Below are 24,554 nucleotides of genomic sequence, written 5' to 3'. Positions count from 1 at the left end.
GCCTGCTCACTCTTAAGCTGTGGGGTGAACACCTCTAGAAATGTGAGATGGGGTTCAGCCTGCCAGATGCACTGCAGTGACTCTCATTGCTGCTAAAGCTCCAAAACACAGAACTCTGAAACCCAGAGCTTAAGCTCCTACAGCTGACAGCATTTCCTCCGTATGTGATTATCCAGGACATGAGAAGCATCCTGGAGTTCCCACAGGGCACAGGATGTGCATTCAATGAGACTGAGATGTCTTGACATACCTCTATTAGTAGTCTATTAAATAAATTAATAGCCCACCTCCAGGCCTCTCCCTTTCCCTTGTGTTTTACGCTCTCTTCTACAATGGGCAAAAAACTTCACTTGATGGATACAGTACACTTGGTGAAGAAGACTATGAAACAGATGAATCACACTGCAAAGATTGGAGTGAGTGTCAATGGTGGATGGTTGTGTCTCAGGATTGAGACATCCAAAAGCATTTTACAGCCAATGAAGTATTTCTGAAGTGTAGTCACTGTTGTAATGCCACTAATGCAGCAGATAATTTGCACACAGCAAACTCCCACAAACAGCAATGTGTTAATGACTCAATTACCTTGTTCAGTGACATTGATTGAGGGATAAATATGGCCAGGAAACTGGGGAGAACTATCCTGTTCTTCAGAATAGTCCCTTGGGATTTTATTTATATCTCCTAGAGAGGGCAGTCAGGGCCTGAGTATAACATTTTTTCTGAAAGGTGACACATCTGACAGTGCAGCGCTCCTTCAGCATTGTACTGGAGTGTCAGCCTAGTTTTTAGGTTCAGGTTTTTGGTTGTAGTATAAGGGTCTGGCACAAATAGGGTTAATGTGAGACTGAGTACAGTACCGCCCACACAATGATGTAAGCAGGTACATGACCCAGACCCAGGGATCAGTGTGGTGTTGAGTAGACACATGTAAAGACCTAAGCATGGAGATACCTGTACCCTTTACTGTGCATGTGTTAAAAGTTCTAGTTGTTAATAAAGACTTACAGTTGACCTACTAAAGACTAGGAAGACTTATTTAAGGCACACCATCTGTAACCAACACCCTCCCAACACAGGCGTGAAACTTGAATCCAGGATGTTTAGATTTGGAGGCGAGAACTGAGTCATAGCTGACAGAAACATGGTAATCCCTTGATGTTCCTCTGAAGATTAACAATGTTTTGTCTTCCTGCTCCATCTAGTAGTGGAAAATTTTGAAAACACTGCTACCGTACCAGAGAACCTCCAGGAACCAAGATTAATGAGTTCCAGGCAACTGTGTTCAATGATACAATTGCGGGAATAACTGTCAGTTATATGCCAGAAAGTGAATTCTTTATGCTCACTTTGAAAAAGACACTTCAAACAGAGATTACAAATCATTACACAGTGGACGTAGGTGCAATGGTCTTTCCCCCTCACCCATAGACACCTTGGGAGAATTTGAACTTTCCCAGTTGGGGTGCAGAAAAATTTGAGCCTTTGGGTTACCAATTCTGCAGAGTTGCCTTGGAATCTTCTAGAGTTAAAGATTAATCTCCAGAACTCTGCTGTGAGTAACTGAGGAGCAAAATTCAATGAGGCATTAAAACAAAGTTTGTGTTTTTATTGCATCTACTTTGAACAATTTTGTTTAGTTATTAATGTATTGGAGATAAGAAAAAGGTTATTTAATTGACAATCAACAATCATCCAATCCGTTAACAATGAATCAATTCAAATTCCAATTGGCTGTGGGAATTGCAAGGCTCCAGATGATAGGACGTGTTGAGTGACCAATGGCAGGAATGCGGAGTGGGGTGGTTGCAGGTATGAAGTCATGGGATACAATCTCCATGGATATGTCCATCTGGAGTTGGCTGACCTCCTGTCCCGACCCTGTTCAAGGCAAATTTAATTGGCAGCCACCAAAGGCACCCACTTAAAGGCGGCAAAGTTCTTTGTTAAACATGCAGATTGGGCCCTCAAGAATTCATCAGAATTGTGGGTCTGGGAGAACAAGAATGATCCTGGGAAATCCTACAAGGAAACCACGTGACTGCCCTGTCCCACTGAATGTCATCCCTAATACTTATCTTTAGGGCAGCCCTCCAGGAGAAGAGGGAAATGGGGACTGTTTGAAGAGTTTTGTAGGACTCTTTGACACCATCATTGGGCTATCTGCACTGACCCTTGAGAAGGTGATCCTGGGCCTTTTTAGCCATATGTGGCCAATTATTGTCAGTAATATACTTCTCTAAAAATGCTATTTGTTCTAGATTTTTCTGAATAACCAGGCATCCTTGGATCATGAATGGACACCCATTTACATGCTCACAATAATAATCAGTGGATTTGATTCACCTGATCACATTGAACAACTCCAGCTATTTGTACAAGATGTCCCAGATGAGCGCTGTGGCGTACAGTTCCAGACTCCAGGAGGTAGTGATTACTTTCTCATTTTGTCTTCCTGTGACCTTTGTACTTAGCAGGACAGGGAATGTTAGTGTTGTGAAATGGAGTGCAATTCCTAGCACTTCCAGATCAGCAATGGGACAGTTGGATTCAGCAGAAAGCTCCCTCTCCTCAGGCCAAATGATTTATTTCAATCCCAACCTCAGAAGAGATCCTTCTACAGCACTCAGGTGAAGATACAATTTTCTACACAAGCCAAACTGAGCCTTTCAGAGTGAGATTGCTAATTTTGTGACAAATGTAAATTCAGCACAGTTTTGGACTCTGGGTCCAGGCCCACACGGGACTGGATATGGGCCCTGGGTCCATGCAGACAAGTGACTGGTTTTGGGCTGTGGGTGGAAAAAAAAGTGTGAATAATATATTGCTATCTTTATACTCCAATATATACTCCAATCTTTACCCGTCATGACATTGTTTTCTCAAATATTTTAACCTATACAGGAGCCACAGTTCATGTAGAAGAAACAGCAGAACCTCTTTCCCAAATCTACACCATTGTCTCAGCACCATCATATGCAGAGAATTTTAGAGTAAGTATACTTTTTCTGAGCTGCAAAGTTAGCTTGTGACTGGGTGAGGCTTCTCTACATTCCTCAGAGGGTCAAACATTCAAGTTGGTTGTTCCCCAATTGTGTGAGATGTCTCACAGGAATCAGAGATTGGGTTGCAGTTGTTGTGGCTGGAAGACTACACTATCTCTAACTCTAACTCTAAAAGGCCAAAAAAGTTTCAAAAGGGATCTTTTAAGGGGACCATAGGATAGTGGTAATGTTGCTGGACCAGTAAGTCAAAGCCCAGCTAACACTTTGGGTACATGAGTTCAAGGTCTTCTATGCAAAAAACAAACAAACATTCTCCTTTGTTCAAAGTATCTTCTTGATCAGAAACAGGGTAGAGAGAGAGAGAGAGCGCACATACAGCAGACAACTCTGCAGAAGCACAGACTCTCCCAGTCCCTTCCACCTTGGATTGTAACAGCTGTACTCATTTAAACTCTTAAGTAAACCAAGTAAAGCAAATTAACAAATTAAGGACAAGTTAAAAGGCCAACCCTTAAAGGGATACTTCAAAAAGAAAGATAAAATCTTCAAGGAAAGAGGACATGAGTTCAAATCCCACCATGGAAGCTGGGGCAATTTAAATTCAATTAGTTAATAAATCAGGAATGAAAAAGCTAGTTCAGTAATGGTGACTGTGAAACTACCAGATTGTGTGAGAATCCATCTGATTCGCTAATGTCTGTCAGGGAGGGAAATCTGCTGTCCTTATTCAGTTTAACCTGTATATGACTCCAGATCCACAGCAATGTGGTTGACTCCTTACCGCCCTCTGAACGGCCACACAATCACTCAGTTGTATCAAACTGCTACAGAAAAGTCAAATAAGCAAAAAAACTGGATGGAGAATCTGGCATCGATGTAGGCACCACAAACGACAAAGGGCACACCCTTCCCAGTCAACCCTACGACGTCCTCTTCGCTAACATTTGGGGACTTGTGTCAAAATTGGGAGAACTGTCCCAGAAACTAGACAAGCAACAGCCTGACATAGTCATCCTGATGGAATCATACCTTACAGATCATGTTCCAGACTCCACCATTACCAGCCCTGGGCAGGACAAACTCAGTATAGGTGATGGCATGGTGGTATATGATGGCCAGATTGGCCCTGGTTGTCCACAATGTTGATTCCAAACCCCATGAAGTCTCATGGCATCAGGTCAAACGTGGGCAAGGAAACCTACTGCTAATTAACACCAACCTCTCTCCCTCCCTCAGCTGATGAATCAGTGTTCCTCCATGTTGAACACCACTTGGAAGAAGCAATGAGGGTGGCAAGGGCACAGAATGTACTCTGGATGAGGAACTTAAAAGTCCATCACTAGAAGTGACTCGGTAGCACCACTACTGACCGAGCTGGCTGAGTCCTAAAAGACATAGCTACTAGACTGGATCTGCGGCAGGTTGTCAGGCAACGAACAAGAGGGAAAAACTGACTTAACCTCGTCATCGTCTACCTGTTACAGATGCATCTGTCTATGACAGTCTATGTAAGAGTAACCACTGTGCAGTCGTTGTGGAGATGAAATCCAGCCTTCACACTGAGGACGCCCTCCATCGTGTTGTGTGGCACTACCATTGTGCTAAAATGGGAGAGATTCAGAATAGATTGAGCAACTCAAAACTGGATGTCCATGAGGCATTTTGCACCATCAGCAGCAGCAGCAGAATTGTATACAACCACAATCTGTAAACCCATAGCCTTGCATATCCCCCACACTACCATTACCACCATGCTAGGGGATCAACCCTGGTTTAATGAAGAGTGTAGGAGGGCATGCCAGGAACAGCATCAGGCATATGCCACGCCAACCTGGTGAAGTTACAACACAGGGCTACTTGCATGTCATAGAGGGGAAGAAGCATGCAATAGACAGAGCTAAGCAATTCCACAACCAGCGGATCAGATCTAAGCTCTGCAGTCCTGCCACATCCAGGCGTGAATGGTAGTGGACAATTAAACAATTCACTGGAGGAGGAGGCTCCACAAAATATCCCCATCCTCAATGATGGGGGAGCCCAGCACATCAGTGCAAAAGATAAGGCTGAAGTATTTGCTATAATACTTGCTTCAAAGTGGGGAGAAGGTGGGAGAATGGGGTTGAGAAACTTATCAGCCATGATTGAATGGCGGAACAGACTCGATGGGCCAAATGGCCTAATTTCTGCTGCTATGTCTTATGGTCTTATAATCTTCAGCCAGAAGTGCCAAGTGGATGATCTATCTCGGCCTGCTCCTGAGGGCCCCAATATCACAGATGCCAGTCTTCAGCCACTCCACATGATATGAAGAAACGGTTGAAGGCACTGGATACTGCAAAAGCTATGGGCCCTGACAACATTCCAGCAATAGTACTGAAGGCCTGGGCTCCAGAACTAACTGCACCCCTAGCCAAGTTGTTCCAGTACAGCTACAGGACTGGCAACTCCCTGACAGTGGGGGAGGTGGTGGCATTGTGGTATTGTCACTGGACTAGTATTCCAGAGACCCAGGGGGTCTTCTGGGTACCTGGGCTCAAATCCCACTATGGCAGATGGTGAAATTTGAATTCAATAAAAAATCTGGAATTAAAAGTCTGATGATGACCATGTTGATTGTTGTAAAAACACATCTGGTTCACTAATGTCCCTTAGGGAAGGAAATCTGCCATTCTTACTTGGCCTGGCCTACATGTGACTTCATGTGGAGTCAGGGCAGGGATAAATGTTGGCCTAGCCAATGACACCCACATCCTATGAACAAACAAAAACAATGTGGAGAATTGCCCAGGTATGTCCTATCCACAAAAAGCAGGACAAATCCAATCCAGCCAATTACCTCCCCATCAGTCTACTCTCGATCATCAGGAATGTGATTGAAGGTGTCAGCAGCATTGTTATCAACTGACTTGCTCAGCAATAACCTACCCATTGACGTTCAGTTTGGGTTCCTCCAGGGCCACTCAGCTCCTGACCTCATTACAGCCTTGGTCCAAATATGGACAAAAGAGCTGAATTCAGAAGGTGGGGTGAGAGTTACTCCCTTTTCATCAAGATAGCATTTGACTGAATGTGGCATCAAGGGTTCCTAGCAAAACTGAAATCAGTGGGGATCAGGGGGGAAATTCTCCATTGTCTGGAAGATGGTTGTGGATGTTGATGGTCAATCATCTCAGTTCCAGGACATCACTGCAGGAGTTCCTCAGGGTAGTGTCCTCGGCATCTTCAGCTGCTTCATCAATGACCTTCCTTCCATCATAACGTCAGAAGTGGGGACATTTGCTGGAAAGTGCACAGTGATCAGCACCAATTGCAACTCTTCAGATACCGAAGCAGTCCATTTGATAAGTGGCAAGTAACATTTGCACCACCCAACAGGCAATGACCATCTCCAACAAGAGAGAATCTAACCATTTCCCCTTGATGTTCAACCATTGCTGAATCACTCACTATTAACATTCTGGAAATTACTATTGGCTAGAAACTGAACTAAGCTAGCCATATAAATACTGTGGCTACAAGAGCAGTTCGGAGCCTGGGAATTCTGTGAGGCTGAGTAACTCACCTCCTGACTCGCCAAAGCCTGTCCATCATCTACAAGGCACAAGTCAGGAGAGTGATGGAATGCTCTCCACTTGGCTGGATGAGTGCAGCTCCCACAACACTCAAGAAGCTCGACACCATCTAGGACAAAGCAACACACTTGATTGGCATCCCGCCCATCATCTTGAACATTCACTCCCTCCACCACTGACACAGGGGCAGCAGTGTGTACCATCTAAAGCACAGCTGGGCAAACTTTTAAGCCAGAGGGCCAATCTGGGTATGGAAATTGTATGAAAGCTGGCATAAATGCTTAAGAAATGAATAATTATAATAAAGATAAATGTTGGTACAAATAAGCAAAAAATCTTTATTGTTATGACAATTATACGATTATGATGTAATAAATACAATAACGAAACCAAATGTACCCTTTTATTTGCACCCTCTTAGCTTAATGTGAACAATGCAGTTGGTCAACTCTACAATGGCATCAAAGTCTGTTGGCACTCCTTTTTTCTCTCCACAGATGCTGCCTGACCTGCTGAGTGCTTCCAACATTTTCTGGTTTTATTTCTGATATCCAGTATCTGAAGCATTTTGCTTTTCTCTTGCTAATATAAATGCTTTACTGTGATCTACAACATGGTGTTGGAAGAACCACCAAGGGAAAAACAGTAAAGAAAGGAAAATAAATGTGGAACGACCAAAAGACATTTCAGAGGCAGTTACCACACCTTGTGGGGAGAACAGTGATCTGTATCCTCCCTCTACCTCTCATTCTTAGAGCAGGGATTTAATAACCTCATGGCACTTTCTTTAAATTCATTTACGGGATGTGGGCATGTATTGTCTATCCATAGTTGCCCTTGAGAAGGTGGTGGTGAGCTGCCTTCATGAACCGCTGCAGTCCATATTGTGTAGATACACCCACAGTGCTGTTAAGGAGGGAGTTCCAGGATTTTGATCCAGTCACAGTGAAGGGATGGTGAGTGGCTTAGAGGGGAACTTCCAGGTGGTGGTGTTCCCATGCACCTGCTGCCCTTATCCTTCCAGATGGTAGCGATTCTGGGTTTGGAAGATGCTGTCTAAGGAGCCTTGGTGAGTTGGTGGAGAGAGTGAACGTTTGTGGATGGGGTGCCAATCAAGCGGGCTGCTTTGTCCTGGATGGTGTCAAGCTTCTTGAGTGTTGTGGGAGCTGAAATCATCCAGGCAAGTAGGGAATATTCCATCATGCTCCTGACTTGTGCCTTGTAGATGGTGGATAGGCTTTGGTTTATGATTCCTAGCCTCTCACCTGCTCCTGTAACCACAGTATTTATATGGCTAGTCCAGTTCAGTTTCTGGTCAATGGTAACCCCCCAGAATGTTGATGGTGGAGGATTCAGCAATGGTAATACCATTGAATGTCAAGGGGCGATGGTTAGATTCTCTCTTGTTGGAGATAGTTATTGCCTGGTACTTGCCACTTGTCAGCTCAAGCTGGATATTGTCCAGCTTTTGCTACATTTGGACATGGAGTCTGAGGATTCGTGAATGGTGTTGAACATCGTGCAATCATCAGCGAACATCCCCACTTCTGATCTTATGATAGAAGGAAGGTCATTGATGAAGCAGCTGAAGATGGTTGGGCTGAGGACACTATCCTGAGGAACTCCTGCAGTGATGTCCTAGAGCTGAGATGACTGACCTCCAACAACCACAATCATCTTCCTTTGTGCTAGGTATGACTCCAACCAGTCGAGAGTTTTCCCCTGATTCCCATTGACTCCAGTTTTGCTAGGGCTCCTCGATGCCACACTCGGTCAAATGCTGCCTTGATCTCAAGGGCAGTCACTCTCCCCTCACCTATGTAACTGAGCTTTTTGTCCATGTTTGAACCAAGGCTGTAATGAGGTCAGGAGCTGAATGGCCCTGGCAAAACCCAAACTGAGTGTTAGTGAGCAGGTTATTACTAAGCAAGTGCCGCTTGATAACATTATTGATGATTCCTTCCACCATTTTACTGATGATTGAGAGTAGACTATTGGGGCAGTAATTGGCCAGGTTGGAGTTGTCCTGTTTTTTTGTGTACAGGACATAACTGGGCAATTTTCCACATAGCCAGGTAGATGCCAGTGTTGTAGCTGTACTGGAAAAATTTGGCTAGGGGCCCAATAAGTTCTGGAGCACATGTCTACGGTACTGTTGCCAGAATATTGTCAAGGCCCATAGTCTTTGCACTATCCAGAGTTCCTGCCAAGTGCATCTGTGATACATTCCTCACCTGTTAGGGGACACATTCCTAATTTTCAATTTTTTCAAAACAAAAAAACCCTAACGTAAAATGATACATTCTTCACTTTCTATTACATTCATCCTCCTTCTTAAAATCCAAACCTTAGCTGCACCTTCAGCAGGAGCAGAAGAAGATTTTTCAACTCTTATTTTTGGAGTGCATCAACAACTAATCACTGAAATGTACAAATCAAAACATTAAACCGAGATTGCTTGTGGAGACCTTCAATCATTAATACCTTAGGACACTCTGCAGGTAGCATCATTTATGCTTCAATATTTTAATCACTTATCCACCAGCAGAAATGTAGATCAAGTTTTTGCTGGGTCTATAAATCTATGGTTCTTTTCACCAATTACCTTAAATCTGTATCATTTGGTTACTGAACCACTGCCATCAGAAATAGTTTCCCCTTATTCACCTAATCAATACCCTTCATGATTTGAATACATCTAATCAAAGCTACCCTTAACTTTCTCTGTTCTAATAATAACAAGCTTTTCTCATGTCCCCATTCAACTGAAGTTCCACATGCCTGGTACATTATAAATGTGGCTATTGGAATTTATAATATAAAAAGTTGACAGAACCTATATGTAGACAAGAGTTTTTTTAACAAATTATATATACATAACTATTCAAGTGGGTAAAGGCATTCTTCCTTGTATTACTGTATCAATGCAGAAGTTCCCAGGTTCAGATCTTGGATTACCAGCATCCATGGCACTTCATTGAGGGAATGAGAAAAATTAGGAAATAAAACTATATGAGAATTGACTTCAGAAAGTGTATTAACGCCTAAGTGAAAATTAAGTTGAATATTTGAAATTAAAGTGCATATACTGGCAAAACCAAAATGGAAATCAAAACTGCAGTAATGTAATAAGTAATCTTGAATGCACACCTACCCTGCGTTGCACTCACTGCTTCTCCATATGCACTCGCCTCTATAAACATGGCAGCTGCAGGTACTCCCAAAGGAAAACCCGTCACTGGCCTCCAATCATTGGCCAACTCCAACCTACCTGGAAGTACTTCCGATGACCTTAAGTACTTCCCTTGAAACTCTCCCGGATCTGCATTTTAATTTCATGACTCCTGACACCAATTAGCCAGGTGTCAGGATCAGTTGCACATGTTCACTTAGCTTGCACAGTGTCTGCCAGTGCACCTTGCAATACTTTCCCCATTGCAGCCAGGATCTGGAATTGAAGCTCTAAGTGGAGCTGGATGTGACCCGTGGGCCATGGTTTGCTCAGATCTGATTTATAAGATGTACTGTAACAACTTGCCAAGGCTCCTTCGACAGCACTTTCCATACTCGCTATCTCTACCACTTAGAAGGACAGGGACAACAGGCACATGGGAACACCACCCTCCAAGCCACTCACCATCCTGACTTGGAAATATATCGCCGCTCCTTCACTGTCTGGAACTCCCTCCTTAACAGCACTGTAGGTGTACCTACACCACATGGACTGCAGTGGCTCAAAAAGGCAGCTCACCACTGCCTCCTCAAGGGCAATTAAGGATGGGCAATGCTGGCCCAGGCAGCAACACCCACATCCTGTGAAAGAATAAAAAAAATTAACAAAAAAAAATCAAATAGAACTTTCACAGTAAGAGAATTGAAATATTACTGCTATGAAAATAACAATTCAAATAAAGGGAGTAAAAGAAAAGCACTCTTGTCAGTTAGAAATGCTAAAATATGAAGGCCAAGATCTGTTGCTATATCAGTAATGTCACAACTAGGGTGTTGGCCATGACTCAGTGATAATATTCTCACATCTCAGTCAGAAAACCTGGGGAAGACTCCCGTGTACTTTTTTGAATTGTGTCATGAGATCTTTTATGTTCACCTGAGGACCAACAGAGCCTCAGATTAATGTCTCATCCAAAAAACAGCATCTCTGACAGCGCAGCACTCCCTCAGTACTGGACTGGTTTGTCAAGTCTCTGGAGTGGAGCATGATTCCCATTAGCTTTTGACTCAGATGTGAGACTGCAACACACTGAACCAAGCTGATATAGGTAAAGTAATGTGTGCTGTGGTTGAACCTAACTAACCTGCATCATGTAGTTAAAGTTGTGGATGCGCGGTTTATATACTTAACTAACTTCACTATTTCTTCCTTACAGTATACCATCACCAAAGCTGTTCCTGCTTCTGTAAAAGATGAGTTCAGAGTGGATCAATCAAGCAGCATTAATGTTCCATTCAATGGATTTGGCCATCAGAATGAGGAGACGGTAAAGTGCATTGTGTCTAGGGTTTTGTTATTCTTTTATTGGAAGGGGAACTGAAGCAATTAATTGGTGGAATGATTCTGCACATTAGTGACTAAAGCTCTCTGGCCAGGATTTTACGGCCCCTCCCACCCGGCAGTATATTACTACCCCGCCGAACTGAACGGCGATTTAAATGGCTTGCTGCATCTGCCGTGTGGAGACATGCCACGGCCGAGCCTTAAAATCTTGGCATATGGGTTGCTGAGGCATCTTGAAGCCTAGTTTCTGGGCATTGCCTGTCTTAGTGAAAAACTGAGCACTGGAGCGCTGTGTTTGGCTGTAGTAGAGAGCTTCAATTGGAGATTGGTGACCGAGGGAGTTTAAGGGTTAAATTAAGGGTTAAATTCTATCAAAAGTCTAGTCTTTCTTTAAATTAGCAATTAACAAAAAGTTGCTAAAATAAAAGCAAAATACTGCCAATGCTGGAAATCTGAAAGCAAAACAGAAAATACTGGAAAAACTCAGCAGGTCTGGCAGCAACTGTGGAAAGAGAGAGACAGAGTTAATGTTTTGAGGCTGTATGACTCTTCTTCAGAACTAAAGAGAAGTAGAAATGTGATGAATCTCTCCAGCAGAGTGGGAGATTCCCTCTGATCCCAGCTCCAACCGCGAGCGATTCCTTCTGATCCCAGCTCCAGCAGAATGAGAAGCTCCCTTTGATCCCAGCTCCAGTACATTGAGCGATTCCCCCTGATCCCAGCTCCAGCACCGTGAGAGATTCCCTATCATCCCAGCTCCAGTACAGGGAGAATCTCCCTCTGATCCCAGCTCCTACACAGTGAGAATCTCCCTATGATCCCAGCTCCAGCACAGTGTGAGATCCCTTATGATCCCAGCTCCAGCACAGTGAGAGATCTCCTCTGATCCCAGCTCCAGCACAGTGAGAATCTCCCCATGATCCCAGCTCCAGCAGAGTGAGAGATCCCCTCTGATCCCAGCTCCAGCAGAATGAGAAGCTCCCTTTGATCCCAGCTCCAGTACATTGAGCGATTCCCCCTGATCCCAGCTCCAGCACCGTGAGAGATTCCCTATCATCCCAGCTCCAGTACAGGGAGAATCTCCCTCTGATCCCAGCTCCTACACAGTGAGAATCTCCCTATGATCCCAGCTCCAGCACAGTGTGAGATCCCTTATGATCCCAGCTCCAGCACAGTGAGAGATCTCCTCTGATCCCAGCTCCAGCACAGTGAGAATCTCCCCATGATCCCAGCTCCAGCAGAGTGAGAGATCCCCTCTGATCCCAGCTCCAGCACAGTGAGAGATCTCCTATGATCCCAGCTCCAGCACAGTGAGAATCTCCCTATGATCCCAGCTCCAGCACAGTGAGAATCTCCCTCTGATCCCAGCTTGTACTGGAGGACAATGCCCAGTTAATTCAATGGATTCCACTGCTCTGTATTACTCTGGCCTCCAGCATGGGCAGCAATAGGAAAATAGTGGTCAATGGGAATCGAGTTTTTGGGGGATGTTATGAGGTGTTAATCAACTCAATGGTCGAGACTGATTTTGTTCTGTGTTCAATTAGAATTTTGAACTCCACATCACGGTTACACAGAACATGGAAATTATTTGTAATGAGACATTGAGAATTGTTGTGATTCCAGTTAATCACAGACCCCCAATCTTCACGTAAGTATAATGACTTGCATTCCCCATTTCAGCTTGGAGTCATATACAGCACAGGAGACCTTGCATGTGTAAGCCTTTAATTACAATGCAGTAATTTGTTCTAGACCTCTCCAGTGGCAACACTATTAGGCCAGGTTGCAAAACTAGGCTGTGTATTTTTTAAGTGTTTTATAGTTGTTGAATTTACATTCAAATCAACAGTGCAGCTTTAGCTATTGTTCTGAGGAGAACACAAGAGATAGGAGCAGGAGTAGACCGCTCGGCGCATCGAGCCTGCCCTGCCATTCAATACGATCATGGCTGAGCTTTGCTTCAACTCCACTTTCCCACCCGTTTGCCATATCCCTTGATTTCCTGACAGACCAAAAATCTGTCTTTCGTAACTTTGAATATACTGAATGATGGAGCATTCACAGCCCTCTGTGGTAGTAAATTTCAAAGATTCACAAGCCTAAGTGAAGAAATTTTTCCCCATCTCAATCTTAAATGGCTGGCCTTATCCTGAGACAGTGCCTATGTTTCCGATTCACCAACCAGCAGAAACAATCTCTGTGTCCACCCTATCAAAGCCCTTCAGAATCTTGTAGGTTTCAATGAGGTCACATCTCAATCTTCTCCATAAACTCTACAGAATTTAGGCCCAATTAACCCAACCTCTCATCATAGGAAAACCCTCTCACTCCAGCAACCAATCTAATGGATCTTTGCTGCATTGCCTTTGATACAAGTATATCTTTCCTTAGATATGGGGATCAAAACTATACGCAGTATTCCAGATATGGTCTCATCAAAGCCCTGTACAATTGTAGTAAGACTTCTCCATTCCTGTATTCCAATCCCATCACAATAAAGACCAACATACCACTTGCCTTCCTAATTGCTTGCTGTTCCTGCGTGCTAACTTTCTTGTATGGGGGCACCCAAATCTCTCTGACGATATAAGTCATTAATATAGATTGTAAATAGCTGAGGCCCCAGCACTGATCCTTGCTGCACTCCACAAGTTACAGCCTTCCAACTTGAAAATGCCTAACACTCTCCACCAATCATTTATCCCTGCTAATATATTATCTCCAACTCCATTGTATTTGCATTCATTCACGGGATGTGGGCGGCACTGGCTAGGCCAGCATTTATTGCCCTTCCCTAGTTGCCCTTGAGAAAGTGGTGGTGAGCTGCCTTCTTGAACTGCTGCAGTCCCTGTGGTGTAAGTACACCCACAGTGTTGTTAGGGAGGGAGTTCTAGGATCTTGACCCAGTGACAGTGAAGGAAGGGCGATATATTTCCAAGTCAGGATGGTGAGTGACTTGGAGGGGAACTTCCAGGTGGTGGTGTTCCATCTATCTGCTGCCCTTGTCCTTCTAGGTGGGAGTGGCCGTGGGTTTTGAAGGTGCTGTCAAAGGAGCCTTGGTGCAGTGCATCGGTGGTGGAGGGAGTGAATGTTTGATCAGGTGCCAATCAAGCAGGCTGCTTTGTCCTGGATGGTGTCAAGCTTCTTGAGTGTTGTGGAAGCTGCACTCATCAGGCAAGTAGGGAGTATTCCATCGCACTCCTGACTTGTGCCTTGTAGATGTTGGACAGGCTTTGGGGAGTCGGGAAGTGAGTTACACACCACAGGATTCCTAGTCCCTGACCTGCTGTTGTAGCCACAGTATTTATATGCCTCCTCCAGTTCAGTTTCTGGTCAGTGGTAACCCCTAGGAAGTTGATAGTGGGACTCAGTGATGGTAATGCCATTGAATATCAAGGGGTGATGGTTAGATTCTCTCTTATTGGAGATGGTCATTGCCTGGTACTTGTGTGGCACAAATTAAAAAGGATGGAAAGAGAGATGAGAGACCATTAAAGAGCACAGAGAGAGAAAGAGATGAGAGACCATTAGACAGCACAGAAAGAGGTGAGAAGCCATTAAAAAGCATGGAGAGAGAGGAAAGAGTCCATTAAAGAGCATGGAGAGAGAGGCGAGAAGCCATTAAAGAATGCGGAGAGAGAGGAAAGAGTCCATCAAAGAGCATGGAGAGAGAGACGAGAGACCATTAAAGAGCACAGAGAGAGAAAGAGACGAGAGACTATTAGACAGTGCAGAGAGAGGTGAGAAGCCATTAAAGAGCACGGAGAGAGAGGAAAGAGTCCATTAAAGAGCGCGGAGAGAGAGGAAAGAGACCATTAAACAATATGAGAGGGAAAAGAGCATGGAGAGCAGCTGATTGGTTAGTAGGATTGGTGAGTATTTCTAGGCTTTAAAGTAAAAGTAAGATCTTTAGCTTGTGTTTAGGTTTCTAGTCTTTTTTTCTCTTCCTCTTAAAAATAGCTTAAGTATAGGATTGATACTGGTGTAAAAAGTAATTAGAATAAAGTGTAAAGAGTGGGGGATTCTTCAAGTGTAAAGAGCAGGGATACTAGACTAGTTAATCAATAAATTAAATAAAATACGATTGCGATGGCAGGATGGATGATGTGTTGCTGCTGCAGCATGTGGGTCCTGCTGGACACCAAGGTGATCCAGAGCGAACACATCTGTACCAAGCATTTGCAGCTCGAGGAACTTCGGATCCTAGTTGAGGAGCTGGAGTCCGAGCTGCAGGCATTGCATCGCATCAGGGAGGGGGAAAGTTACCTGGACACTTTGTTCCAGGAAGCGATCACACCCCTCAGATTCGGTAATTCAAACTTGGTCTGTGATCAGGGATAGGAGTGTATGGCTGCAGGCGAGACAGGCATGGGGACCAGGGAGTAACGTTGGATGAACCTCCGCGCCTGCAACTGTCTAACTGCTACGAGGTTCTTGCAAGCTGTGTGAACAAGAGCAGGAACTGCAGGAAGGATGAGCAAATTGACCATGGTACAGGGAGCCATTCAAGTGGAGGGAGGAAATAGGGACATAGTAGTGGTAGGGGACAGTATAATTAGGGGGTTAGATACTGTTCTCTGCAGCCACGAGCATGAGTCCCGAAGGCTGTACTGCCTGTCCGGTGCCAGGGTTAAGGACATCTCCTCAGGGGCTGAGGAGGAACTTGGAGTGGGAGGGGAGGAATCTAGTTGTCGTCGTCTATGTTGGTCCCAATGACATTGATAGGACTAGAAAGGAGGTTCCCCTGCAAGTATTTGAACAGTTAGGAGCTATATTAAGAAGCAGAACCTTCAAGGGATATCATGCCTGACAAATTTATTAGGATTCTTTGAGGAGGTAACAAGCAGGATAGATAAAGGGGAACCAGTAGGTGGCATATATTTGGATTTCTAAAAGGCATTCGATAATGTACCGCACATAAGGCTACTTAATAAGATAAGATCCCATGGTGTTGGGAGTAATATATTAGCATGGATAGAGGATTGGCTAACTAATATAAGACAGAGTGTTGGGATAAGGGGGGCATTTTCTGGATGGCAACCTGTAACTAGTGGAGTGCCACAGGGATCAGTGGTAGGGCCACAATTATTTACAATATGTATTAATGACTGAGATGAAGGAAGTGAATGTACTATCGCCAATTTTGTGGATGACACAAAAATTGTTGGAAGGCAAGTGGTGAGGATGACACAAGGAGTCTACAGAGGGACAAAGACAGGTTAAGTGAGTGGTCAAAAACTTGGCAGATGGAATATAATGTGGGAAAATGTGAGGTTATGCACTTTGGCAGGGAGACAAGAGGAGCTGAGTATTACTTAAATGGAAAAAAACTGCAGAAAACTGCAGCACTGAGGGATTTGGGAGTCCTCGTGCATGAATCCCAGAAAGTTAACATACAAATTCATCAGGAGATAGGGAAGGCAAATGGAATGTTGTCCTTTATCTCAAGGGAATCAAGTATAAAAATAGGGAAGTCTTGCTAAAACTATACAAGGCACTAGTGAGACTACACCTGGAATACTGTGAACAGTTTTGGTCCCCTTATCTAAGAAAAGATATAGTGGCATTGGAAGCAGTCCAGAGAAGGTTCACCAAGTTGATTGCGAGTATGGAGGAATTTTCTTATGTGGAGAGGTTGAGTAGGTTGGGCCTGTACTCATTGGAGTTTAGAATAATGAGAGGTGACCTTATTGAAACATATAAGAATCTTAGGGGGCTTGACAAGGTAGATGCTGAGAGGTTGTTTCCCTTTGTGGAAGAGTCTAGGATCAGAGGGCATAATCTCAGAGTAAGGGGACGCCCATTTAAGACAGAGATGAGGAGGAATTTCTTCTCTTAAAGGGTAGTGAATCTGTGGAATTCTTTACTGCAGAGGGCTGTAGATGCTGGGTCGTTAAGTATATTCAAGGCTGAGATAGACAGATTTTTAATCAGTAAGGGAATCAAGGATTATGGGGAAAAGGCCAGAAAGTCGAGTTGAGGATTATCAGATCAGCTGATCTCATTGAATGGCAGAGCAGATTCCATATGTCGAATGGCCTATTTCTGTTCCTACGTCTTTGGTCTTATGGAATGTTATATGCCACTTGTCAGCCCAAGCCTGGATATTGTCCAGGTCTTGCTGCATTTGGACATGGACTATTTCCATGAGCAATTCTCTTATATTAAACTTTTATGTTGCATCTTTTCAAATACCTTTTGGAAAACTGAAAACATGACTACATCAGTAGGTTTCCCTTTATCCAGCCTGTTACCTACATACTCAGAAGTTCTCATAAATTTATCAACACAATTTCCCTCTCATAAAACCGTGTTGACTCCACTTAAGCATATAGTTTTTCTATATGCCTTGCGATGGCTTCCTTAATAATAGATTCTAGCATTTTCTTATTATCTGATGTCAGGTTAACTAGCCTGTAGTTCCTGTTCTTTCTTCCTCTTTTTTGCATACCATCTCACATTTTCTACCTTCCAATCCACTGAGGCAGTTCCAGAGTTTAGGGAATTTTGCAAGATCACAACCGATGCACCCACTATCACTGCAGCTAATTCTTTAGGATGTAGGACTTAAAAACATAAGAAATAGGAGCGGGTGAGGCCATTTGGCCCCTCAACCCTGCCCCACTATTCAGTAAGATCGTGGCTGATTGCCAACCTGAACTCCACAGAAACACAGGATCGCACAGTGCAGAAGAGGCCCTTCGGCCCATCGGCCCATCAAGTCTGCACCGACACATGAGAAACACCTGACCTACCTACCTAATCTCATTTACCAGCACTTGGTCCATAGCCTTGAATGTTATGATGTGCCAAGTGCTCATCCAGGTACTTACCTGCCCATTTGACCATCCCGTCTATATCTTCCTGTAGCCCAAGACACTCAACCTCACTGTTAACCACCCGGCCAATCTTTCTGTTATCCGCAAACTTACTAATCCTATCCCCCACATAGACACTAGCTTCCAGTCACTAAAGCATCCTTCTGTCATCACCCTCTGCCTCCTACAACTAAGCCAATTTTGAATCCACCTTATCAAATTACCCTGTATCCCATGTACATTTGCCTTCTTTATAAGTCTCCCATGTGGGACCTTGTCAAAGGCTTTGCTGAAATCCATATAAACTACATCAACTGCACTACCCCCATCTACACACCTGGTCACCTTTTCAAAAAATTCAATCAAATTTTTTAGGCATGACCTCCCTCTGACAAGGCTATGCTGACTATCCCTGATAAAAGCTTGCCTCTCCAAGTGGAGATAGATTCTCTCCTTCAGAATTTTCTCCAATAGTTTCCCTACTGACATGAGACTCACTGGTCTGTCATTCCCTGGCTTATCTCTACAACCCTTCTTAAATAGCAGAACCACATTAGCTGTTCTCCAGTCCTTTGGCACCTCCCCCTTCCTGCACCATCCCCATATCTCTTAATTCCCTTAGTACCCAAAAATCTATCTGTCTGAGCATCCACTGCTCACTGAGGTAAAGAATTCCAAAAGATTCACAATGGTTTCAATGAAGAGATTTCTCCTCATGTCAGTGCCAAATGGCTAATCCCTTATTCTGAGATTATGACCTTGTGTTCTAGATTCTCCAGTCAGGGAAACATTTTATGCGCTTCAATGAGATCGCTTCTCATTCTTCTAAACTCCAGGGGATATAGGCCTAGTCTACTCAATCTCTCCTCAGAGGACAGTCCCAAGAAACCAGTCTAGTGAAAGCAAAATACTGTGGTGCTGGAAATCTGAAATAAAAACAAAAAATGCTGGAAAAACTTAGCAGAGCTGGCAGCATCTGTGGAGAGAGAAACAGAGTTAATGTTTTGAGTCTAATATTACTCTTCATCAGAATTGGGGAGGTTCTTTCCTTCATTTTTTGTTCATTAGCAAATCCTCAATTCATGCAAGTATTATACCCTCAAATGAGTCCTAATTCTGTGCAATAATCTCTTGTGTGGTACCGTATTAAATGCTTTTTGAAAATCCAAATGCACTGCACCCATTGATTCCCCTTATCTATCCTACCAGTTACATCCTTAAACACTTGAACAGATTTGTCAACCATTGTTTCCCTTTCTGAAATCCATGTTGACTTTGCTTAATCATATTAAGATGTTCTATGTGCCCTGTTACCATGTGTGGAATTGAATGTAGGGGACAGGGGCCTTGCCCACCGGCTGGAGAGCCGCACATTACCTCTTTTCAAGAAGGCCCACCACATTAAGTGCCAATCCGGCACTTAGCTGGGCAGCAGCTGTCCTTCCCAGATTTCAAGGACCCTGGAGCATGGGGGTTGTAGGGGGAGAGAGGTGAAGGAGGTGGAGGGGGTGGAGTGGTGGGAAGGGTGCAGGGGTGGTGGGGTGAAGGGATGGAAGTCCCACCCACCGAGAGCTACTGGCCAATCAGAGGCCAGCAGTTATCCATTGCTCAGCAGTGCCATTGGGGAGGCAGTGGCTGCCATCGGTAGTGCACCCATCTGGGGCCCAGGATCACGAAGGGATCCAGGCTATAGGTGAGTGAGGGCAGGATAGGAAATTGCAGGATGATGGTCATGGGGGAAGGGAAGCACCAGCAAGGGCAGGGGGGTGGCTCTCAGTAGCACTACCCCCACCCCTTCGTGACGCTTTGATCAGACACTGAGTGCCTTTGAAAGAGGGCCCACCCCCAGAAGTCTGCAAGCAACCCCAAAAAGGTTTGCTTTCTGGACATCTTTGATGGCAATCCCCTACCTGCTGCTGGGTTAATGCCAGTGATGGTAGGATGAAGCCCTTAAGTGGGTATTAATTGCCCATTTAAGAGCCTCAATTGGCCTCGGGGCATGAACGTTGTCTGTGGGCATTCTGACCCTGGATTTAATTGGGGCAGAGGCAGGAAAGAGGCAAGAACCCACCCTGCACCATCCCTCCCAATTAAATAATCCCCACCACTAAACTTGCCACCAGGAAGGGCAATAAATTCCGGTCCGTGTCTCTAATAATAGATTCCAGCATACTGCCCACTGCTGACATTAGGCTAACTGTCCTATAGTTTCTTGTTTTCTCTCTTCCTCTTTTTCAAATAATTTTGCAACCTTCTAATCCTTGGGAACAAATACCTCTTTAAAAACCTTGGGATGCAGGTTGCCAGGTCCAGGGGATTTATCTGCTTCTAGTCCCGTTGGTTCCCCCAATAGTTTACTTCCACTGACATTAATAACTTCAAGCTCCTCACTCTCATTAGATTTAGTAGAAAGAATGGATGTGGCTGGGGTTAGCCTAAAATGCCTCTTCAGCTGGTCCTGCTGTACAGTTGGATCAGGTGCCTCTGCTGGTTGGGCGATTATTCAACCTGCTGTGATCCATATCCATTCTGCTGTATTGAACTAATCACTATTCCACTGTATGTCCCCGGTGTGTGTCCCTGTGTGTATCCTCTGTCCCACTGTATGTGTTCTCCCTGTCTCTGTGTGTGTGTTCCCCCTGTCTCTGTGTGCGTGTTCCCCATCTCCATGTGCGTGTGCCCCCTGTCTCTGTGCGCATGTGTCCCCTGTCTCCATGTCTGTGTGCTCCCTGTCTCCGTGTACGTGTGCCCCCAGTCTCCGTGTGTGTATTCCCCTGTCTCCGTGTGCATGTTCCCTGTGTATGTATCTGTCTGAACAATGTTACTGAGTCTGGAGTTCCATTTGAATGGTTGTCTAGGGTTCTGTTACCGGCAGAAAGACTCAACACACACTTGAGGCGGGGTTAAAGTGAAAGTGTAACAGACCTGGCAAAATGCCAGTGATGGATCTTCTGTGTGTGACCTTAATTGAAATTTCTTGCTGGGTAGCCGCAGCAACCCAGTATGTACACTCACTACCTCTTCTTTCATGTGGCCATTCCCCATTGTAATAATAACGCTGAAAAGGATTAATGACAACCTCACAATCGAGGTAACTTCCTTCCATTAGGCACTCAGATGATGGGGAGTATAAATACTTGCACCCTAAGTGTTGGCCATCGAGAGTGTTGCTGCTGCACAGGATAATCCATCACTTGCGATGGCTTTTTGGAAGTTTATCTCCCTCCTTCCCCTTCCTCCTGCCCTACAGTGATTCTGCAAAGACAAACAACCTCTTGGTGCCTCATCCAAGTTGCTCTTCTCTGTATTTGAGCGTAGACTGAGAGAGCTATTTGCCACTGTCAGACAGCATAGCCAAGGCCGGCTCCATCCCTCGTTCCGTTCAGAACTACCTTTCACTGTATGACCCCCCACCCTCTTAGCCCTGGGGTACTGAGCCCAATCCATGGCACCCCTGCTCCTACCCTGGCTGACATTTGTTTTTGATGCATAGTGAAAAGATGGGAGATTCCTGGTATTTGTGGTTCAGGACCACATTGCATGGGACATCCACAGAGTCTTTGGGGAGCTGCTGCCCTGTGAAGCTGGTAACTGAGGGTGCAGATCAGCGGCTGGTCTGACTATCAGCACAAGACAGTCTGTAAGCACGGGTTCATCAACCTCCTAGTTTCCGTGTCAGGGCTCCCCAGTGCGCTGAACAGGAGCCAGATACCCACAGGCCTGCAATGAATCAACATTATCACTGACATTCTTACAATGATGAATGTACACATGAAAGGGAGTGTGGGTATCAGGCGCCATAGTAACAAGATACCAACAGCTCTGTTTCTCTGCAGCTTTAATCAGGCTCTGTTAGTAGTTTGGGGTTAGTGTGTAGTTGGCAGAGCAACAATCATCTGTGGCGTGTGGTAGTGGGGGAATGATCTTGGGAGATGGAGAGTGATTTTGTGAGTTGGGGAGTGATCTTGGATGGTGGGGGTGATCTTGGAAGTGGGGGGTGATCTTGGGAGGTGGGGGGTGATCTTGGATAGTAAGCCAGACTGAGGCAGGAGCTGGGGGTGGGTGCGGGGTGTTGGAACAAGAACAGAAAGGTTACACTGAGGTAAATAAAGAGCAGTACACCAGCCATGTCCCCTCCTTTTCCATGTAATGTTTGTTGCCCTGGGCAGGTGGAACAGCCTGGTACCCCTGAGTAAGTGTTGAGGTATTTCAGAGTTCCACACTCCCAGGCACCAGGTACTTGAGAATGCTGTGTTTAGATATTACCTGAGTCTAGTTTGGATCACAGGGTCTGATATTATTAATGTGCCTGCGGGTTGGGCAGGATGGTTGGAGTGTAAAGGCAATATTGGTCATGTGGCTTAATCCCAATACGATGCTTTATTTGTCAGACATCTGACCGAACAGCACAGCTAAGGTCATGTTTCCAACAACCGTGATATTGCTCGGTCATTGAGTCATCTCCATGACAACTGCTGTCCACATTAATGGTGCCTGCTGCCTTGCTAACTGAAATCTCCCTTGCAGATCTGTTCCCATGACTGTCAGCATCCCAGAGAATCAAGGGCCTGAGTTTCATGTGGCAAAGGTGACTGCTACAGGTGACAGGGTAAACTATCACCTGACAGCCTTCAACCCAACCTTCCAGATTGTTGAGGGTAAGTTGCTCGATCAACAAACTGTGTGATGGGGAAGAGAGGCAGTGGGAGGTAGTGAATGTGTAACACCTACACATGGTTTCCAAAACTTCCCACCACGAGATTTTCCTCAGCTCACCTGACGGTGATTGATTACAATGATTAATTGACAATTCCTCCATCATCGTATCCCATGATTACCAAGATTGTAGCTGAATTGGATGGACTTTCGGTTGTATTTGCCTAGCAATTTCAACATTGGTGTTGTCTGATTTTATTTAATTATTCTATTTGTATTTTGCTGAGATGAATGCTTGAAACCCACCTCTGTGCACCATTTTGCACAGTAACAGACTCTCTGTTAGAGTGGATTTAGCCTGGGGGCTGGGGAGATGGTGACGTAGCGGTTATGTTACATGACTAGTAATCCAGAGACCCAGACTAATGCTCTGAGGACATGGGTTCAAATCACACCACAGCAGCTGATGGAATGAAATGAATCTGGAATATAAAGCTAGTCTCAGTAATGGTGACCATGAAACTATCATCGATTGTCATAAAAACCCATTTGGTTCACTAATGTCCTTTAGGGAAGGAAATCTGCCATCCTTACCCAGCCTGGCCTACATGTGAATCCAGACTCACAGCAATATGGCTGACTCTTAACTGCCCCCTTAAATGGCCTGGCAAGCCACTCAGTTCAAGGGCAATTAGGGATGGGCAACAAATGCTAGGACAGATGAAAAGGAAAAGGCGGTGGAGTTGCATTGCTGGTTAAAGAGGAAATTAACGCAATAGTGAGAAAAGTTATTAGCTCCGATGATGTGGAATCTATATGGTTAGAGCTGAGAAACACTAAGGGCAAAAAATATTACTGGGGGTTGTTTATAGACCCCCAAACTGTAGTGGTGATGTCGGGAATAGCATTAAACAGGACATTAGAGACACATGCAATAAAGGAACATCTGTAATTATGAGTGACTTTAATCTGCATATTGATTGGGCAAAACAAATTAGTAACAATACCGTAGAGGGGGAATTCCTGGTGTGTATACAGGATGGTTTTCTGGACCAATATGTTGAGGAACCAACTAGTGAACAGGTCATCCTAGACTGGGTATTGTGCAATGAGAAAGGAATAATTGGCAATCTAGTTGTGCGAGTCCCCTTGGGGATGAGCGACCATAATATGATAGAATCCTTCATCAAGATGGAGAGAGATGTAGTTGATTCTGAGACTAGGGTTCTGAATCTTAATAAAGGAAACTACAATGATATGAGGCACAAGTTGGCTATGATGGATTGGGAAATGTTACTTAAAGGGATGACAGTGGATAGGCAATAGCAAACATTCAAACAGTGCATGGGTGAACTGCAACAATTGCTTATTCCTGTCTGGCACAAAAGTAAAACAGGAAAGGTGGCCAAACCATGGCTTACAAGGGAAATTAGAGGTAGTATTAGATCCAAGGAAGAGGCATTCAAATTGGCCAGATAAAACAACAGACCTGAGGATTGGGAGCAGTTTAGAATTCAGCAAAGGAGGACCAAGGGATTGGTTAAGAAGGGGTAAATAGAATACAAGAGTAAGCTTGAGGGGAACATAAAATCTGACTATAAAAGTTTCTATATGTATGTGAAGAGAAAAAGATTGGTGAAGACAAATGTAGGTCCCTTACAGTAAGAAACAGGGGAATTTATAACGGGGAACAAAGAAATGGCTGACCAACTAAATACATACTTTGGTTCTGTCTTCACGAAGGAGGACAAAAATAACATACCAGAAATGTTGGGGATCACAGGGTTTAGTGAGAGGGAGGAACTGAAAGAAATCAGTATTAGTAGGGAAATGGTGCTGGGGAAATTGATGGGATTGAAGGCCAATAAATCCCCAGGGCCTGATAATCTACATTCTAGAGTACTTAAAGAAGTGGCCCTGGAAATATTGGATGCATTGGTGGTCATCTTCCGAGATTCTATAGACTCTGGAACAGTTCCTATAG

General features: G+C 44.5%; 1 protein-coding gene across 1 annotated transcript in view; it reads left to right on the top strand.

Moving 5' to 3' along the window:
- The first annotated feature begins 332 nt into the window (after nucleotides 1-332).
- Nucleotides 333-24,554, top strand: part of LOC121280009 (cadherin-related family member 4-like) — an 83,616-nt gene continuing 59,394 nt past the window's right edge. The window contains exons 1-6 of the mRNA XM_041191640.1: nucleotides 333-416; nucleotides 2,262-2,427; nucleotides 2,905-2,993; nucleotides 10,966-11,076; nucleotides 12,641-12,744; nucleotides 22,442-22,572. Of these exons, the coding sequence (XP_041047574.1) occupies nucleotides 333-416; nucleotides 2,262-2,427; nucleotides 2,905-2,993; nucleotides 10,966-11,076; nucleotides 12,641-12,744; nucleotides 22,442-22,572 (685 nt within the window). The remainder of the gene's footprint in view (nucleotides 417-2,261; nucleotides 2,428-2,904; nucleotides 2,994-10,965; nucleotides 11,077-12,640; nucleotides 12,745-22,441; nucleotides 22,573-24,554) is intronic.

Source organism: Carcharodon carcharias, chromosome 7 (genome assembly GCF_017639515.1).
Source record: "Carcharodon carcharias isolate sCarCar2 chromosome 7, sCarCar2.pri, whole genome shotgun sequence".
Taxonomy (NCBI): domain Eukaryota; kingdom Metazoa; phylum Chordata; class Chondrichthyes; order Lamniformes; family Lamnidae; genus Carcharodon; species Carcharodon carcharias.
Note: the sequence above shows the minus strand (reverse complement) of the source record. Positions and strands in the feature narration are given on the sequence as shown.